This window comes from Littorina saxatilis, linkage group LG15, assembly GCF_037325665.1.
Source record: "Littorina saxatilis isolate snail1 linkage group LG15, US_GU_Lsax_2.0, whole genome shotgun sequence".
Classification (NCBI taxonomy): Eukaryota; Metazoa; Mollusca; class Gastropoda; order Littorinimorpha; family Littorinidae; genus Littorina; species Littorina saxatilis.
The window spans coordinates 48940709-48961480 of NC_090259.1; the positions used below are offsets into that span (position 1 = coordinate 48940709).

The 20772-nt window shown below is 42.2% G+C and overlaps 1 protein-coding gene across 1 annotated transcript in view; it reads right to left on the reverse strand.

The window, feature by feature from the left end:
* Positions 1-2905: 2905 nt before the first annotated feature.
* LOC138949526 (peroxiredoxin-6-like) overlaps positions 2906-20772 on the reverse strand; it is a 36333-nt gene continuing 18466 nt past the window's right edge. The window contains exons 5-6 of the mRNA XM_070321368.1: positions 7544-7616; positions 2906-3743 (exon numbers count right to left, since the gene is read on the reverse strand). Coding sequence (XP_070177469.1) covers positions 3618-3743; positions 7544-7616 — 199 coding nt within the window. The 3' untranslated portion in view covers positions 2906-3617. The remainder of the gene's footprint in view (positions 3744-7543; positions 7617-20772) is intronic.

A 20772-nucleotide genomic window follows, 5' to 3' on the forward strand; every position in this document is an offset into this window, starting at 1 on the left:
GTCAAGACAGCCACACACCAAGACAACCACACACACCAAGACAGCCACACACACCAAGACAACCACACACACCAAGACAGCCACACACCAAGACAACCACACACACCAAGACAGCCACACACACCAAGACAACCACACACCAAGACAACCACACACACCAAGACAGCCACACACACCAAGACAGCCACACACACCAAGACAACCACACACCAAGACAACCACACACACCAAGACAGCCACACACACCAAGACAACCACACACATTAAGACAACCACACACACCAAGACAGCCACACACACCAAGACAGCCACACACACCAAGACAACCACACACACCAAGACAACCACACACACCAAGACAGCCACACACACCAAGACAACCACACACACCAAGACAGCCACACACACCAAGACAGCCACACACCAAGACAACCACACACACCAAGACAGCCACACACACCAAGACAGCCACACACACCAAGACAAACACACACACCAAGACAACCACACACACCAAGACAGCCACACACACCAAGACAGCCACACACCAAGACAACCACACACATCAAGACAGCCACACACACCAAGACAACCACACACACCAAGACAGCCACACACACCAAGACAACCACACACATCAAGACAGCCACACATCAAGACAACCACACACACCAAGACAGCCACACACACCAAGACAGCCACACACACCAAGACAACCACACACACCAAGACAGCCACACACACCAAGACAGCCACACACCAAGACAGCCACACACACCAAGACAGCCACACACACCAAGACAGCCACACACACACCAAGACAACCACACACACCAAGACAGCCACACCCACCAAGACAGCCATACACACCAAGACAGCTACACACCAAGACAACCACACACACCAAGACAGCCATACACACCCAGACCACACACACCAAGACAGCCACACACCAAGACAACCACACACACCAAGACAACCACACACCAAGACAACCACACACACCAAGACAGCCACACACACCAAGACAACCACACACACCAAGACAACCACACACACCAAGACAGCCACACAAACCAAGACAGCCACACACACCAAGACAACCACATACATCAAGACAGCCATACACACCAAGACAGCCACACACACCAAGACAACCACACACACCAAGACAACCACACACATCAAGACAACCACACACACCAAGACAACCACACACACCAAGACAGCCACACACACCAAGACAACCACACACACCAAGACAACCACACACATCAAGACAGCCATACACACCAAGACAACCACACACACCAAGACAACCACACACACCAAGACAACCACACACACCAAGACAACCACACACACCAAGACAGCCACACACACCAAGACAGCCACACACACCAAGACAACCACACACATCAAGACAACCACACACACCAAGACAGCCACACACACCAAGACAGCCACACACACCAAGACAACCACACACACCAAGACAATCACACACACCAAGACAGCCACACACACCAAGACAGCCACACACACCAAGACAGCCACACACACCAAGACAAGCACACACACCAAGACAATCACACACACCAAGACAGCCACACACACCAAGACAACCACACACACCAAGACAGCCACACACACCAAGACAGCCACACACACCAAGACAGCCACACACACCTGAAGACAGCCACACACACCAAGACAACCACACACACCAAGACAGCCACACACACCAAGACAACCACACACACCAAGACAATCACACACACCAAGACAACCACACACACCAAGACAACCACACACACCAAGACAATCACACACACCAAGACAGCCACACACACCAAGACAACCACACACACCAAGACAGCCACACACACCAAGACAGCCATACACACCAAGACAGCTACACACCAAGACAACCACACACACCAAGACAATCACACACACCAAGACAACCACACACACCAAGACAGCCACACACACCAAGACAACCACACACACCAAGACAACCACACACCAAGACAACCACACACACCAAGACAGCCACACACACCAAGACAGCCACACACACCAAGACAGCCACACACACACCAAGACAACCACACACACCAAGACAGCCACACCCACCAAGACAGCCATACACACCAAGACAACCACACACACCAAGACAACCACACACACCAAGACAATCACACACACCAAGACAGCCACACACACCAAGACAGCCACACACACCAAGACAACCACACACACCAAGACAGCCACGCACACCAAGACAGCCACACACACCAAGACAACCACACACACCAAGACAACCACACACACCAAGACAGCCACACCCACCAAGACAGCCATACACACCAAGACAGCCACACACACCAAGACAGCCATACACACCAAGACAGCCACACACACCAAGACAACCACACACATCAAGACAGCCACGCACACCAAGACAGCCACACACACCAAGACAACCACACACACCAAGACAACCACACACACCAAGACAGCCACACCCACCAAGACAGCCATACACACCAAGACAGCCATACACACCAAGACAGCCACACACACCAAGACAACCACACACACCAAGACAGCCACACCCACCAAGACAGCCATACACACCAAGACAGCCACACCCAAGACAGCCACACCCACCAAGACAGCCATACACACCAAGACAACCACACACACCAAGACAACCACACACATCAAGACAACCACACACACTAAGACAGCCACACACACCATGACAGCCACACACACCAAGACAGCCACACACACCAAGACAACCACACACCAAGACAGCCACACACACCAAGACAGCCACACACACCAAGACAGCCACACACACCAAGACAGCCACACACACTGAAGACCCGGATACTTTTCTCTGTTGATTGAACTGTTTAATTCAAAGTATAACATATTATAACAAAATATATTTGATCACTGCATGTTGAACAACACACAATAATGTGCAGACAGACGCACACCGACCACCATGACAAACTGCAATAGTTAAGCCCTATCGTGAAAAGGAACCATTCCAATCCTGAAAAATATTTTGAAAATGTTCAGGAATGTTGAAAGCCATGAGATCTTATTTTGTGTATGCTTTTTGTGAGGCGCTTAGAACTATTTAGGATTTTCTCCATATAAGTATCCTCATCATTATTATTACTATTATTTCACAACCACATGCCATGAGACCAAATCTGCATGAAATGACTAAAATAAAAATAAATAAAAACGTCAACCCGAGTCAATAAACAGAAGACAAGAATATAAAGAAAGCAACTGACGTAACGTAACGGGTGAATACTATTTCAACAGACTATGCCATGACCATTGTAAACGAGGCATTAACTGCAAATGACCAGAACAAAACAAGAGTAAGAAAAGTCATGCTTGCCAACTGACCAAATCACAAACTTTTAAATCAAACAAGAGACGCGCATTCTGTGTCTGGTGATAGCATGAAAAGGCAGTCTTTCAGAAAAACAGCGTGTTAGCAGTGAAATGCAGAGAGTGAACAATATTGCATCTTTGCTGCTCCTCCCCAGGAAGCAAGGGAAGTAACAAAGGCGGTGAGGTGTCTAGGGTTGCGGAGTGAATCGAAGGTAGGCTTTCCCCGACGGCATTTCTTTCACCTTCATGTTGGGGAACAATTTCTTGGCATCTTCTTCCGACACGGAGGGAACCACCATGCACTCTCCTCCAGCCTGGAAAATACCAAGAATGAAATAAGTCAATGCAACAGGAAATAACATCTGTTCACCCAGAGCACGGATATCGCCCGCTGGAGAATCTACCGTATACGCACATCTTCATAAGCCTCCAAATACCGGGTAAACTAAATGCTACTCTTTTTACATTTAGTCAAGTTTTGACTAAATGTTTTAACATAGAGTGGGAATCGAGACGAGGGTCGTGGTGTATGTGTGTCTGTGTGTATGTATGTATGTATGTATGTATGTATGTATGTATGTATGTATGTATGTATGTATGAACACTCTTCAAAAAAAGTTAAGGATCACTTTTTTACAAGCACGCCACACAAAACAGACAAGACCGAATTCTTTCATTTTTAAAAAATTATATAATTGAACAACCAAGGAGTAATGACAAAGCAAAGATCGAACGCGGCAGCGACAATTTAGCTGGAGTGTGTCAAACGTGACAACCCTCGAAAATGGAATTCACAACAATGTGAATCAGTGTCAATAACGCGTGTGCCCTCCGTTGTGTGCCAGGCATTCAACACATCGTTGGCGCATGGAGTGGATCAGGTTTGGATTGGATAAGATTTACAGTCCAGTGAGGTTACCCTCATGGAAATTCGGGCCGCTTTCTCCCCGGGGAAAGCAAGCTGCCATACATACGGCGCTACCCATATTTTTTTATTTTTTTTCCTGCATGCGTGTATTCATGTTTCCTGAGACTTAATGCCGTGTGAGATGGAATTTTTTTACTTTATTCCAAGTCCCACGGGTATTTGATGGACATTTTTATCTATGCCTATACAATTTTGCCAGGAAAGACCCTTTTGTCAATCGTGGGATCTTTAACGTGCACACCCCAATGTAGTGTACACGAAGGGACCTCGGTTTTTCGTCTCATCCGAAAGACTAGCACTTGAACCCACCACCTAGGTTAGGAAAGGGGGGAGAAAATTGCGGCCTGACCCAGGCCTGAACACGCAACCTCTCGCTTCCGAGCGCAAGTGCGTTACCACTCGGCCACCCAGTCCCTATATGAATGCTCTGGGAACTCCATTCCACTCCTGCTGGAGCCATTGCAGCAGTTGACCCAGGTTGGCTGGAGGAGGGTGATGTTGCTGTACCCGAAGACAAAGCTCGTCCCACATGTGCTCTATGGGGTTCAGGTCCAGGCTGTTGGCTGGCCACAGCATCCTGTTGACCCTGGCCTGCTGGATGAAGGTGTTTACAGCTGCAGAGCGATGGGGAGGTGCGTTGTCATCCTGAAGAATCGCACGAGGGCCGATCGCTTGGAGGGCTGGAACGACCAGGTTTTATTTTTGTTTGTTTGTTTGCTTAACGCCCAGCCGACCACGAAGGGCCATAACAGGGCGGTGCTGCTTTGACATATAACGTGCGCCACACACAAGACAGAAGTCGCAGCACAGGCTTCATGTCTCACCCAGTCACATTATTCTGACACCGGACCAACCAGTCCTAGCACTAACCCCATAATGCCAGACGCCAGGCGGAGCAGCCACTAGATTGCCAATTTTAAAGTCTTAGGTATGACCCGGCCGGGGTTCGAACCCACGACCTCCCGATCACGGGGCGGACGCCTTACCACTAGGCCAACCGTGCCTGTCCGACCAGGGGTTGCCGGATCTCATTCTGGTAGCGGACACCGGTCAAGTTGCCCACTACATGGTACAGAGGTGTCCTTTGACGTGTGCTGAACCCTCCCCAGACTATCACAGAGCCTTCGCCAAAACGCTGTCGTTCCAGAACAGCGCCTTCTGCGAAGCGCTCTCCCTGACGCCTCCACACTCGGATGCGACCATCAGCAGGTTCCAAGCAAAAGCGGGACTCATCTGTAAACAACACCTGAGCCCACTGCTGACGTTGCCACCTCACATGTTGAGTGCACCAGGCTCGGCGAGCTGCTCGGTGATTAGCAGTCAGGGTTGTTCCTCGGACTTGGACGCCTTGCACGCAAGCCAAAGTTGTGTAAGCGGTTTCGGATCGTCTGACCACTAACAACAGTGTTGGTGGTAGCTTGTAGGCGTTGCCTAATGTTGTTTGCCGTAGCCATTCTTTGTTGCATGGCCTGCCTCTGAATGAAGTGATCCTCTCGTTGTGTGGTGACTCTGGGCCGACCAGTTTGTTGTCGCTCCTGCACTCTTCCAGTTGCGTGGAATCTCTGTTTTAGTCTGATGATGACAGAGGGAGCCACTGCAAGCCTCTGGGCCACTTGCCTGGCAGCAACACCGTCTTGTAGCCATCCTATTGCCCTTCCTCTATCCAAATCGTTCAGTTTTCTTCGTGGGGGCATGTTGCTACTGTGCATAATTGTGTCAGCGTGTCAACCTTTAAACACAAGCTGGTGAGCGATGTTCATAGCCAGGACCCTGTTGTAGCACGTGCATCACAACCTTTTGCCCTGGCATGCGTTCCGCAAATTTCATGGGGCTATAAAAAACATCCTTTTTCTTCCAAAATGCAGAAGCTTTTGAGAAGTCCCACAAAGGGAAATAACTCTGTCTGCCAAACAAAATTCTAGGTCAAGACTCATTGTTCATTTGTTAATTCAAACACATTAATCTTTTAATTATTATGTCGATGTTTAATTTTTTGGCAATTTTTTATAATTAGATCCGTTTTTTCAACCGATCCTTAACTTATTTTGAAGAGTGTAAACATGTATGTGTGTGTATGTATATGTGTGTGTGTGTGTGTGTGTGTGTGTGTGTGTGTGTATGTGTGTGTGTGAAGAGCGATTCAGAGTAAACTACTGGACCGATCTTTATGAAATTTTACATGAGAGTTCCTGGCCATGATATCCCCAGACGTTTTTTTCATTTTGTTCGATAAATATCTTTGATGACGTCATATCCGGTTTTTTGTAAAAGTTGAGGCGGCACTGTCACACCCTCATTATTCAATAAAATTGATTAAAATTTGGCCAAGCAATCTGCGACGAAGGCCGGACATTGGTATTGCATTTCAGCTTGGAGGCTTACAAATTAATTAATGACTTTGGTCATTAAAACTCTGAAAATTGTAATTAAAATTATCTTTTTATAAAACGATCTAAAATTACGTTCATCTTCTTCTTCATCATTTTCTGATTCCAAAAACATATAAATATGTTATATTCGGATTAAAAACAAGCTCTGAAAATAAAAAATATAAAAATTATGATTAAAATTAAATTTTCGAAATCGATTTAAAAACAATTTCATCTTATTCCTTGTCGGTTCCTGATTCCAAAAACATGGATATATGTTTGGATTAAAAACACGCTCAGAAAGTTCAAACGAAGAGAGGTACAGAAAAGCGTGCTATGCAGCTCAGCGCAACCACTACCGCGCTAAACTGGCTTGTCAATTTTACTGCCTTTTGCACAAGCGGCGGACTACGGTCATTGTGAAAAAATGCAGTGCGTTCAGTTTCATTCTGTGAGTTCCACAGCTTGACTAAATGTAGTAATTTCACCTTATGCGACTTGTTTCTTTTTGCTTTCACAATACCTACAAAGCAATATGACGAATACCTGTTTTTGTTTCTACCAACAATACAGTGAGTACAGTATTGTTTGGTCTTTTTATATCTGCCAACAATGTTTCAGCATTTACAATTTTGAAAAAAACTTGTTGAAGTCACTTTGCTCTGATTTTTAAAAGATTGAAATTGACGGAGTTATGATGGCATCGTCATGAGACTGCAAAGCAGTTGGCTTCATTCTACATGGGAGGCAGCAAATAGCGACCCATCCGTGAACAGCGCAGCATGCACTCATGGGCTCCGTTACATGCACCACTCACCTTCCAGTCGACAGGCGTGGCAACCTTCTTTGTGGCTGTCAGTTGCAGCGAGTCGATCACTCGAAGGATTTCACTGAAACACACAGGAATCACAATTAATTTTCACAAATGCAAGCGAGATATACAGATAATTTGATAAAACAAACAAGAATCACACTCAATAACTCAAACCTGAGCTTACTAAACAGTATCGAAAGGCACATTTTACAAGTAAGGCCTAAAAAAAAAATAGGTGTGGTTACGGTAACCCGACCTACCCTATTTTTTTGGGCCGACCCTATAACTTTTTATTACATTTTGTCAAAAAAAGACCCCAAAAAACAAGTAAACGAGTGCAGAAAACGCAATGAAAGCGAAAGCGCCCGAGTCGCACACTTATTTCCCTGTCAAGTAGGTTTAATTTGTACACATTAGAAAAAAAAGTAAAAAAAAAAAAAAAGTGATTGCCTACCTGCCTACCCTATTTTTTTGGGCTATGTTACCGTAACCACACCTATTATTTTTTTTGGCCTAATGGATCTCTTGGAAAGATCTTAAAAAGTAGCAGGATTCTAATGAAACGGACAGAAATCTTCCTCTTATGTTGACCAGCCTGAGCGTGCTAACCATATCTCTATGTTGACCAGCCTGAGCGTGCTAACCATATCCTTTTGTCGGCCAGCACCAGAAGGTACAAATCATAATTACCAAATCTCTTGAACAGATCTTCAACATTCTTGAGTTGACCATGATCATGAAATGAATGTGAACAAGTAAAGTCATCATATATTGTCTGGGACATTCTTCAAAGTATTGATAAAGGTAGAAGCAGGGTGTATTGATAACTTGCTACATTTTATTTTCCTTGTATTTAACACTTTCTACACCAGCTATGTTGACCAATTTTTTTTTTTAGCCGAGACCAGCTGGTCACTCAGAATTGTGGTAGCTGTGTAGAAACTGTATCAACACGCTGGAATGCAGGCGTTAGATCAACGTTACAGGAAGCGACCGAAGCTAACAGTCTGAGCGGATATATCCGTACCTGGTCAGAGAGCCATATGAGTGGGTACGGATATATCAGGCATGAAAACTGAAAAAAAAAAAAAAACTGAAAAAAAAATTCGAAGGCGCATAGCGCCAAGTTTCGCAGACGCGAAGCGCCAAGACTTCTAGGGGGGGGTCCGGGGGCATGCTCCCCCGAAATTTTTTTTTTTCAAGGGTGCAATTTGGTGCAATCTGGGGCTATCTGAGCCTTAAAATTGGATTCAAACATGGCCCCAAAATACATACAAAATGAAGCAATCTGGTGCTCATTTGAAAGCAAATCTACTTCTTTTTCAGGCATTAAAAAAGGATTACAACAAGATGGTATTGTCATGAAATATATATATATATATATATATATATATATGTTGTAGTCCAAGTTCAAAACTCCAGACCATATGAGTAAAAAACACATGTATGTAACAAATGGGTGGTGCCTGTTATCGTCCATGTGGTTTTGATATGAAATAAAAAAAATATAATTTTTTATGAATTGTTGAATGAATTTTTTTTTTTTTTTAACATCATCGTGATTCTGTGTTGTCTCTGTCAGAAAGATGCCAAGTTCTACAACCGTTGTCGGAAAATCTTGCTCTGTTTAAGAATAAGAAGAATAAGAAGAATACTTTATTATCTCATAGAGAAATTCAGGGGTGGTACATAACAGTAATACAAACAAGACATTGATTTTACATAAAACATATAGCACTATATAACATGAACATCTTTAAAGCTCTGCGCTTACATATTCTCGCACACCTACGCGTATAAAGAACTATGGCTAAACATCATTGCAAAATATCATAACATACAATATATCGCAGGAAATATACGGTTGTAGGTTACTTCCCGTTGTATGGTCACTCTCTCTCTCTCACTCACTCTCACTTTCTCTCTCAGTCTCTCTCTCACTCACTCTCACTCAGTCTCACTCAGTCACTCAGTCACTCACTCTTAGTCTCACTCTCTCTCTTTCTCTCTCTCTCTCTCTTATTGTGCCGTGTTTATTTAGTCGTGTGTGTGTGTGTGTTTATGTATTTCGCTATTGTGCCGTATATATCTTGTGGATTTGGCGACCTGTAACACCACACACTCACACACACAAACACACTCACAAACACACAAACACACGCACACTCACAAACACACGCACACACACAAACACACGCACACACACAAACACACGCACACATACACACTCACTTCACAAAGAGAGAGTCTTTTAAATCACCATTTTTGTTATCTCCCCTGCACTGTCCGTTGTTAGTATGGTTAGTCTTTAGACTTCTATGCTGGGGGATAACTCCAGTCTTATTGTCTTCCCCTAGCCCCAGAAAATGTCTGTCTTGTGTAGGGATACAACTCGTCTGCTTTGACAGCATTTAATTTGTGTGCTTTTATTCAATCTGGTAATTATGTATTGTTTAGGACTGTGTTTTTAGGATTTTAATCAATTATGAACAGAAACATTTATTGTTGAGAACATACGTTTCTGTTGGTGTGGAAAAAGGAACTGGAAATATTATTATGGTGTTTTTCCCTTGTGACACGCGGCCCGGGTAGTAGTAGTGTTGATACCTTTTCCGAAAGTGTTCCCATCACTAAAAATGAAGAACGGGCAATCTCTCGTTCTCTGATGAATGCATTGCCACTAAAATTGCACAATGAATGGTAACAATTCCGAGCCAAAAGATGTGATGTACACTGAAAACTAAACAACAAAAAATTAGTCGTAGGAGCTGGATTATTCTGTTTCCCTTGTGGCACGCACCGGGTAGTAGTGTTGATACCTTTTCGGAAAGTGTTCCCATCACTAAAAATGAAGAACGGGCAATCTCTCGTTCTCTGATGAATGCATTATAAATTATAATGTTCAACTTTATTTTTAGACTCGAAATCAAACACACACTCCAAGAATGACAAGGAAGGAAACAAACAAACTTCACACAATTTGAAACGGAATTACCCAAAGAATTCAGAATTGAGAAGAAAGAAAGAAAAACGGGGAACCTTTCACCGTCATTTCTGCGTCGAAGTTGTGTCTGGGCATTACTAATGTATACTGGGGGAGAGAGTAACTTTTCGTCGCCGCTCACTACAATTACCCACATAATTATATCAGTCATCTCAATCAAAAAAGTTTTAAGAAGAAGAAGACGAAGAACAACTATACTCTCACTCCCATCATAAATTATAATGTACAACTTTATTTCTAGACTCGAAATCAAACACACACTCCAAGAATGACAAGGAAGGAAACAAACAAACTTCACACAATTTGAAACGGAATTACCCAAAGAATTCAGAATTGAGAAGAAATAAAGAAAAACGGGGAACCTTTCACCGTCATTTCTGTGTCGAAGTTGTGTCTGGGCATTACTAATGTATACTGGGGGAGAGAGTAACTTTTCGTCGCCGCTCACTACAATTACCCACATAATTATATCAGTCATCTCAATCAAAAAAGTTTTAAGAAGAAGAAGACGAAGAACAACTATACTCTCACTCCCATCATAAATTATAATGTACAACTTTATTTCTAGACTCGAAATCAAACACACACTCCAAGAATGACAAGGAAGGAAACAAACAAACTTCACACAATTTGAAACGGAATTACCCAAAGAATTCAGAATTGAGAAGAAAGAAAGAAAAACGGGGAACCTTTCACCGTCCTTTCTGCGTCGAAGTTGTGTCTGGGCATTACTAATGTATACTGGGGGAGAGAGTAACTTTTCGTCGCCGCTCACTACAATTACCCACATAATTATATCAGTCATCTCAATCAAAAAAGTTTTAAGAAGAAGAAGACGAAGAACAACTATACTCTCACTCCCATCATAAATTATAATGTACAACTTTATTTCTAGACTCGAAATCAAACACACACTCCAAGAATGACAAGGAAGGAAACAAACAAACTTCACACAATTTGAAACGGAATTACCCAAAGAATTCAGAATTGAGAAGAAAGAAAGAAAAACGGGGAACCTTTCACCGTCCTTTCTGTGTCGAAGTTGTGTCTGGGCATTACTAATGTATACTGGGGGAGAGAGTAACTTTTCGTCGCCGCTCACTACAATTACCCACATAATTATATCAGTCATCTCAATCAAAAAAGTCTAGACTCGAAATCAAACACACACTCCAAGAATGACAAGGAAGGAAACAAACAAACTTCACACAATTTGAAACGGAATTACCCAAAGAATTCAGAATTGAGAAGAAAGAAAGAAAAACGGGGAACCTTTCACCGTCATTTCTGCGTTGATATTATGTCAGGACATTTAAGTACGATGATCCATATCGACCCAGCACAAAACTTAATGCACACGAAACAGCACACCTGTGATGCGGCACCCAAAAAAGAAATCCTTTACTTCCAGTTTCTCTCTCTCACTCGCTCTCAACTCAAAGCCACACATGGTGAGATAAATATCGACCCAGCACAAAACTTAATGCACACGAAACAGCACACCTGTGATGCGGCACCCAAAAAAGAAATCCTTTACTTCCAGTTTCTCTCTCTCACTCGCTCTCAACTCAAAGCCACACATGGTGAGATAAATATCGACCCAGCACAAAACTTAATGCACACGAAACAGCACACCTGTGATGCGGCACCCAAAAAAGAAATCCTTTACTTCCAGTTTCTCTCTCTCACTCGCTCTCTGTCAGGACATTTAAGTACGATGATCCACACATAAAAAAAAGTGCTGTGCAAGGATATATGCTTCTGACAAAAGAGAACTTCTGTTTATTCTTTATTTTTAGACTCGAAATCAAACACACACTCCAAGAATGACAAGGAAGGAAACAAACAAAAACTTCACACAATTTGAAACGAAATTACCCACAAAGAAAAAAGAAAATTCAGAATTGAGAAGAAAGAAAGAAAGGGGGAACCTTTCACCGTCATTTCTGCGTTGATATTATGTCAGGACATTTAAGTACGATGATCCACACACAAAAAAGTGCTGTGCAAGGATATATGCTTCTGACAAAAGAGAACTTCTGTTTATTTGGCCCCCCCAAAACTCGCTTCCGAAAGAATTTCAACAATGAGTCTTTGTGTTAGTAGTGGAGGTGGTGGTGTTAGTGACTTTTGAGCACTTTGCTAAAAAAAAAGTACTTATAAAATATAGGATTCTGGCCAAATGAGAACTACTTTTTTTTTTATAGTCCCAAAACTCGCTTCCGAAAGAATTGTAACAACAAAAAGTCTTAGTGTTATGTGTTTGTAGTGACTTTTTTTTTTTAAACTCAAACCCGTGGCTAAAAGCATTAAGTTTAAACATCTCATCTGTTGTGCTTTTGTTTTTCGGTTTGCTTTGGTGGTACGAATGTTTGCGGCTATTCTCTCTCGCACAACGTTAACTGAGCATCGTGTCTGTTGATCTGAAAAGAAAGGGGGAAAATATTCTTTCATACGAATTTTCCTTTTTGGTTGGAGAAAAGACGGCTTATGAACTGTATAAGTGCAGCAGTTTCTGTACAGCGCGGCGGCATGATGCCGCGAATTCCTTCTCCTTGTCCTTGAACCCCCGCGGGCGGTCGTTGACCCTGCAGAGTTCTCGCAGCTTCCTTCTCCGCCTGTCAGAGATTTTCTCCCCTTACAGGCGCGCGGGCCCTGTGTACGCCAGTTTATTGATTGCGATTTTATCATCTTTGTGTTGATAATGTGAAATGTGAAGTTTAGTCGTATAGGAGCTCTCTCTCTCTCATTCTCTCTCTCTCTCTCTCTCTCTAAAGAACTGGAAATATTATCACACAGCAGTAGCAGCGTTGATAAAAACAGAATATGTTTCCCGTTCATTATTTCTGATTTGATCGAATATTAGTTTCTGGAAGATGATGTGAGGCCCCAAAGTGGGAGATATGTTTCCGCTTTTAAAAGGTGAACGTGCGGCAAGCATATAACTTGTTTTTAAGGGGGAAAGAATTAGCAGTGCAGTTTCTGTACAGCGCGGCGGCATGATGCGAATTATTCCTTCTCCTTGTCCTTGAACCCCCCGGCGGTCGTTGACCCTGCAAGTTCTCGCAGCTTCCTTCTCCGCCTGCCTATTATTAGCAGCCAATCAAAATAGTGCTAATGCGGACTTTTTTTTTTCTCGTAGGAATCATGAACGGTGCTTCGGTTCCAACCAATCAAAACGCCCGAGAGAAAACCGACCGACCAATCATAACCAAAAACACAAATCAACCAATCACAGGACTCCTCGATCTTACCTCAACATTAATCATTTTAATATATCAAGCAGATAACCACGGGAGAGGGTGGGGTTGACTGGTGGCCGTCAGACTGACAACATCTCCCAACGACCGGAGTGGAAAAAATAAGTCCCAGTATAATAATAAGACAAAATGAAAAATAACTAAACAAAAGAAGAATCAAATGACAAGACAAATTTAGGGACTTAGTGAAATAAACGAGCGAGTTGGACCCCATTAACAGAGACAAAGAACAAAGCACACGCACCTGTCATGCCCCAGGGGAAAAAGATATCGATTACTCTCAGTCTCTCTCTCGCTCACTCTCAACTCAGGCACCACGTGCCGCTGTGTCATTTTGATTACACCATTAGGAAAGTTGATGATCTGTGAACCATAACCGTGTTACGTTAGCAATGTCTTGTCGTGTCTTAAATTATCTCTGTCTGTCTCTCTCTGTCTCTCAAATAAAATTTGATTTGATTTCATTTGATCTTTCTCTCTTATTCTCTGAGTAGTGTGCACTAATAAAACCGTATATTGATTTGTCGAAGTGAAATTAACGAGCGAGTTGGACCCCATTAACAGAGACAAAGAGCAAAGCCACAAATGGTGAGATAAAACCCCGACCCAACACAACACTTAATGCACACGAAACAGCGCACCTGTGATGCCCCAAGCGGGGAAAAAGATATCGATTACTCCCAGTCTCTCTCTCGGCTCACTCACTCTCAACTCAGTCTCTGAGAGAACATATACGTTTCTGTTGACGGTGTGGAAAAAGGAACTGGAAATATCATTATTATGCTGTTTTTCCCTTGTGGCACGCCGGCTCGGGTAGTAGTGTTGATACAAGTTTTCCGGGAAAGTGTTCCCATCACTAAAAATGAAGAACGGGCAATCTCTCGTTCTCTGATGCCAATGCATTGCCGCACTAAAATTGCACAATGAATGGTAACAATTCCGAGCCAGAAGAAGTTGTAAAGATGTACAAAACTAAACAACAAAAGTTTAGTCGTATAGGAGCTGGAAATATTATCATGCTGTTTTTCCCTTGTGGCACGCACCCGTAGTGTTGATACAAGTTTTCGAAAAGTGTTACCATCACTAAAAATGAAGAACGGGCAATCTCTCGTTCTCTGATGCCAATGCATTGCCGCACTAAAATTGCACAATGAATGGTAACAATTCCGAGCCAGAAGAAGTTGTAAAGATGTACACAACTAAACAACAAAAGTTTAGTCGTATAGGAGCTATCTCTCTCACTCTCTCTCTCTCTCTCTCTCTCTCTCTCTCTCTCTCTCTCTCTCTCTCTCTCTCTCTCTCTCTAAAGAACTGGAAATATTATCACACAGCAGTAGCAGCGTTGATAAAAACAGAATATGTTTCCCGTTCATTATTTCTGATTTGATCGAATATTAGTTTCTGGAAGATGATGTGAGGCCCCAAAGCGGGAGATATGTTTCCGCTTTTAAAAGGTGAACGTGCGGCAAGCATATAACTTGTTTAAGGGGGAAAGAATTAGCAGTGCAGTTTCTGTACAGCGCGGCGGCATGATGCGAATTCCTTCTCCTTGTCCTTGAACCCCCCGGCGGTCGTTGACCCTGCAAAGTTCTCGCAGTTCTCGGAGACGCCTGCCTGTCAGAGATTTCCTCCCCTTAGGCCTACAGGCGCGGGCCCTGTTACGCCAGTTTATTGATTGCGATTTTATCATCTTTGTGTTGATGGTGTGAAATGTGTTCCCGTTTGTTGTTGTTGTTGTTGTTGTTGTTGTTGCGTGCTTTGATTGTATAACACATATGTCTGCGCGGAGGAATATCATGATTATTATTTTTAACAGCCAATCAAAATAGTGCTAATGCGGACTTTTTTTTCTCGTAGGAATAAAATCGAATATTAGTTTCTGGAAGATGATATGAGGCCCCAAAGTGGGAGTTATGTTTCCGCTTTTAAAAGGTGAACGTGCAAGCATATAACTTGTTTAAGGGGGAAAGAATTAGCAGGAACGATTCTTACAGCAATTGGAACATGTCCCGTGCGGCGGCTTGGAAAGGAAAGGGAAGGGCGGGTTTACACAATTCGAAAAGATTCTTCACTGTCGTTTGAACGGGGCCCTGGGATATCCTTCTACATGTGTTATTGTGTGTTATTGTGTGTTATTGTTTGTTATTGTTTGTTATTGTTTGCTGTTATAAATACACTTAAAAAAAATAACCCCCACTCCGATTCGGACCCAAATTTTGAAAAACTTTGTTTTGATACAAGATTTTCTTCTCGACATAAAAAGTCACGCTGAAACCCCGTAATGTCTTAGTTAGAAAATGTGTCTTCATCGGCTCAAAATTTCATTGTAATCTATAGCGAGGGTTCTTCTGGGGTTTTCAACATGGCGGGTATATACTACAAACAAACACACACACACCAAATGAACCCCCCCCCCTTAAAACTCAAAGGGGGGGGTCTTTATCAGACGTAGGGTTTACCATCTAACAGATAGTGAAGCATGCAATACGAAATTACGACATGCAGGTTTTCAATTGATATTTTTGTAAAGTATCTGTAAAAGCATGTGTGCCTCTGTGCGTGCCTGCTTTCATGGATTTAAAATGGATTTAAAGTTAATTGTAAATATTGAATTTAACGATAACGAGTTGTATAGTGAGATTGAGGAATACAGCCGAGTAAATGAAATCTATAGGTTTTCAGGATTCAAATGATAATGTACTAGCAGAAAAGACAATAATGTCAAAAGTCACGGTTGTTTTAGAACCCGTCAAAGTTTGATCATGATAAGGACTTAAAAGGAACGTGATGTACGGGTTTTTTGTATTATTATGCGATAGGCTGGCACGCGTTTGACCATTAGCAAGCTTTCACAATGATTATTGTTTGTGGTAAAAATTAGAAAGGAAATAGTCACCCGATGTTGAATAACCAATGGAAACGTGTAAAAGAAAACCGAAGGTCACAGAATAGACGGCCAACGAATAGGCTAGACGGAGAAAGGATTGCGTGAATTATCGCTCTCTCTCTCTCTCTCTCTCTCTCTCTCTCTCTCTCTCTCTGTCCTGACCACTTGAAGAAGTATAAGACCTGTGCCTAAATTAGCCAAGGTGTATGACGATAGGATAGGAAAATAGAATCTGAATATATTTTGTTGTGATTACTCTCAAAGTAAATTCTTAAATTGTTTTCCTGAATTGTGTGTGTTACAGTATCCCATGCTTTAAGCTCCTTTCTCGTCTTTGAAATGTTATTTTCTCTCTAGTCTAAACCTGTGTGATGTCAGTTATATGTGTGTGTACTTTCGGTTCGTGTGTGTTCGTTGCGGTACACGCCCACCACGGTGGTGGCCGATCGCCAAGACACCCACGCGACAACAAAACACACCACAACGGCATCACCACTCCTACCTACTCATGCACCATATACATTCACACACTAACTCAACGACACAGCCGCGGAACAGCCATGACGATACGCACCACAACGCGCGAGACATATCAGCACACACAAAAACATGCTATACATACATATAAACACACACGCACCAGGCAATATGTTTTGTGCATTATGTTCGTTTAAAAAAAAAAAAAACTTTGTCATATCAACTATTTGAGTTATAGTTAATATCATTGTACGGATGTGTGACGCGTGGCAGTGAGAGTTTGCTTTTATGTTGTTTTTTCTTATATTGTAAAGTGTTCTGTGTGACTATATCATGTGTAAGCATCTCCAAACCACAATAATAATGCTTGTGATACACCATCACATTTTAAAAATAAAGGAAATTTACTCTCATCCACACCTTACAATTCTAAAATAATAACAACATTCATTTCTTCTGCCTGGTTAGTGAAGGAAGGCGTGTGACCACTGTCCCGACTGGCTTTCTTTTACATTACATTGTCCTTTTAGAAATGAGGATAACAAACTTTCGCTCAATCGTGTTCGTATGAAAAACAACTAAAAAAAACATCCATGATATTGAGATGTAGTAGTAGTAGTAGTAGTAGTAGTAGTAGTAGTAGTAGTAGTAGTAGTAGTAGTATAGTAGCCTGACCGAGAGTTGTTCGAGAAAAAAGAAAGGTGACGTGTTACTACGAATAACCTTCCCGGACTCGTTATTGAGGCGGTCGTGTGTGTGTGTGTGTGTGCATATTATTTCAGCTTCTATTTCGTAGAAGTCTATATCTTCTTTTTTTGTTGTTGTTGTTGTGGAAGCTTGTGATGTGTGTCTACCCGTCTTCGACTTTGTTGGGTTGGTGGTTTTTTCCTTCTCTTGTTTTTTTTTTTTTTAAGTCAGATTTGACCGTGTAATAACTTTGATGATGGTGTTTTTCCGCTTGGATTGTGTTTTTTCCCCCCCTCCTCTTCATTTTGCTTTTTTTGTTGTCAGATTTCGGGACGGTGATACTCCGATTCGGACCCAAATTTTGAAAAACTTTGTTTTGATACAAGATTTTCTTCTCGACATAAAAAGTCACGCTGAAACCCCGTAATGTCTTAGTTAGAAAATGTGTCTTCATCGGCTCAAAATTTCATTGTAATCTATAGCGAGGGTTCTTCTGGGGTTTTCAACATGGCCAAATGTGATCTCAGGCAGTGTAGGGATAGTGAAAATATAACAGGAGATTAGAACGAAGAATTCTCCACTTGGGCTATAACATAGTCTTAAAAAACAGTAATGTCTCGTCTTTGTGTGTGTGTGTGTGTGTGTGTGTGTGTGTGTAAAGAATAGATATTCGTTGGACACCAAACAGATTTAAAAAAAAAGAGTAGCTAAAAAACACACACAATTTTTCTTATTATGTGTATAAGCAGCAACACAAACTAATTCTCCGCTAATTCTCTGCCCCGCGTGATCCAATGAAAGTAACCTCTCTCTCGGGCTGTACATGTGGTCAAAGGTGGGCAACCACAGTTCTCATAACGGTGATATCAACAGTTCTCTCTCTGCGCGCGTGTGTGTGTGTGTTTATATGAGAAAGGTTTTTACATCCGCCAAAATGGTTTTCTTACACAAAGGACAACACGAAAAGTTATTGCCGCACTCCACACAATAATGAAAATGTCCACAGGGAAGAAAAGTTAGAGATCGGGATTTTCTAAAACAACACTGACAAAGTTCTCCTCGCTTCAAACGTTTGTTTTCTGACAAGACCATTAAATACTTTGGTGCGGCGGCATCAGAAGAAATTAGTGGCTCGTTTGTCGTAGAGCAGACTTTATTTTCTGCAGTAGAAACATCTTTATTTGTAGAAATTCGCTGTGATGACGGCGGCAGAGTCTCGCTGTCCGCAGCATTGTCTTCTTGGTTTGTTGCTTCGACAGCTAACATTAACGTTTGTATGTCAATGGTTTCGTTGTTTTGGAGGTAGCGTCTAGCTGCAGCGAGCACGTGTTCTTGAGAATAACCGAATTCTGAATGTAAAACTTCAAAATAGGGTTGTTGGGTTATAGTGTGTAGGTCTAACTGCTCATCCCGGGCGATGATGAAAGCGGCAATACACCGGCCGATTCCCTTCCATTTAAAAAAAAAAAACAAAAAACACAAGAAACAAGGACACCACGTGATGATCAGCAGTATTATAAGAGGCCCGGCAGCAGAACTGACTGACTCAGTCCTCCCCCATACTAGCTATTTATGACACTTTCCGAAAAGGGGGAAGGGAGGAGAGAAAATGAAGCAAAAACTTCTTCGTAATTATTGGCAGCGGGAACGACTAAACAGTAATAACCTACGGCGGCGGGTCGTTCAGTTTTTACAAAAGTGGTCTCCGGCAAAGTTCTTATCCCTACAACAAATTACTCTGAAACTGACTACATTAATTCATCTCTTTGACGAGCTTGTAGTATTGCAACTTCACTATGATCGAAGACTGTGCGTTGTGACCTACAACAAAGGCGTACTTGAAACGAACAAAGTCTATTCGCCAGAAAGGAGAAACTCATCTACTAATAAGTTACAAGAAACCTCACCAAAATCAGTGTTTCGCAAAATACTCTCAAACGTTGGACAAAACGAACTGTAATACTCGCGACGACGCAACGTCCATCTCCAAAACCCAAACGATGATTGTGTGTGTTGTTTGTTGTCTACCCTTTTTTTTTTGTTTGTTCCGGGTGAGTCTGACGCTCGCCCTTCTATGGTGCCGGTTGAGTCTGCTCTGCGTTCGCGTGGATTTTTAAACAAATTGACCAAAGTGTTTTCATGCGTCATTTTTTAGAAGATTCTTTATGCCGCGCATATAACTTAACTTTGATCCGAAATCGGGCATCCAAATCGGTATACATTCCCTGCTTGACAGGCTTCGCGGCAGCAGCCTTGCAATACCATTTGGCGTTGTCAACACTACACCAGAAAAAAGTCCGTGCGTGCGTTTTCTCTGTAAAATTTTACAAGAGCACCAGCTATTATAGAATCTCACCCCTTTACTTTTACTGTTTTTGAGGAGAAAAACCTAAAAATTTGAAACAAAATTAAAGAAATGAAATAAGAAATCAGGAGGACCTTTTTCCGTCATTTCTGTGTTGATGTCTTGTGTCAGGACATTAATGTATACTTGTAACTTTTCACCCGATACAACCATCAGCCATCATATCAAACAACTAGTTTTAAAAAGAAGAACGAGATGAAGAGCAACTCCTCACTCAAGAAATTATAATGTACAACTTTATTTTAGACTCGAAATCAAACCCACAAACAAGAATGATAAGGGAAAAAAAACCTCACACAATTTGAAACAAAATTAAAGAAATGGAAAAAAAAAAGAAATCAGAATTTCCCCGTTCTTTTTCTGTGCCGATGTCTTGTGTGGTGACTTTTTAGCGTGCTGCTAAAAACAGTGTTGTATCACGATATGGACATTTATGTTATTCTGACAAAAAGAAGAACTTCTTTTTATTTGGACAACTCGCTTCACAGAATTTCAAAACAAAAAGTCATTGTGTTGTTAGTGTAGTGAAAAGGGAAGAGCAGGAACAATTCT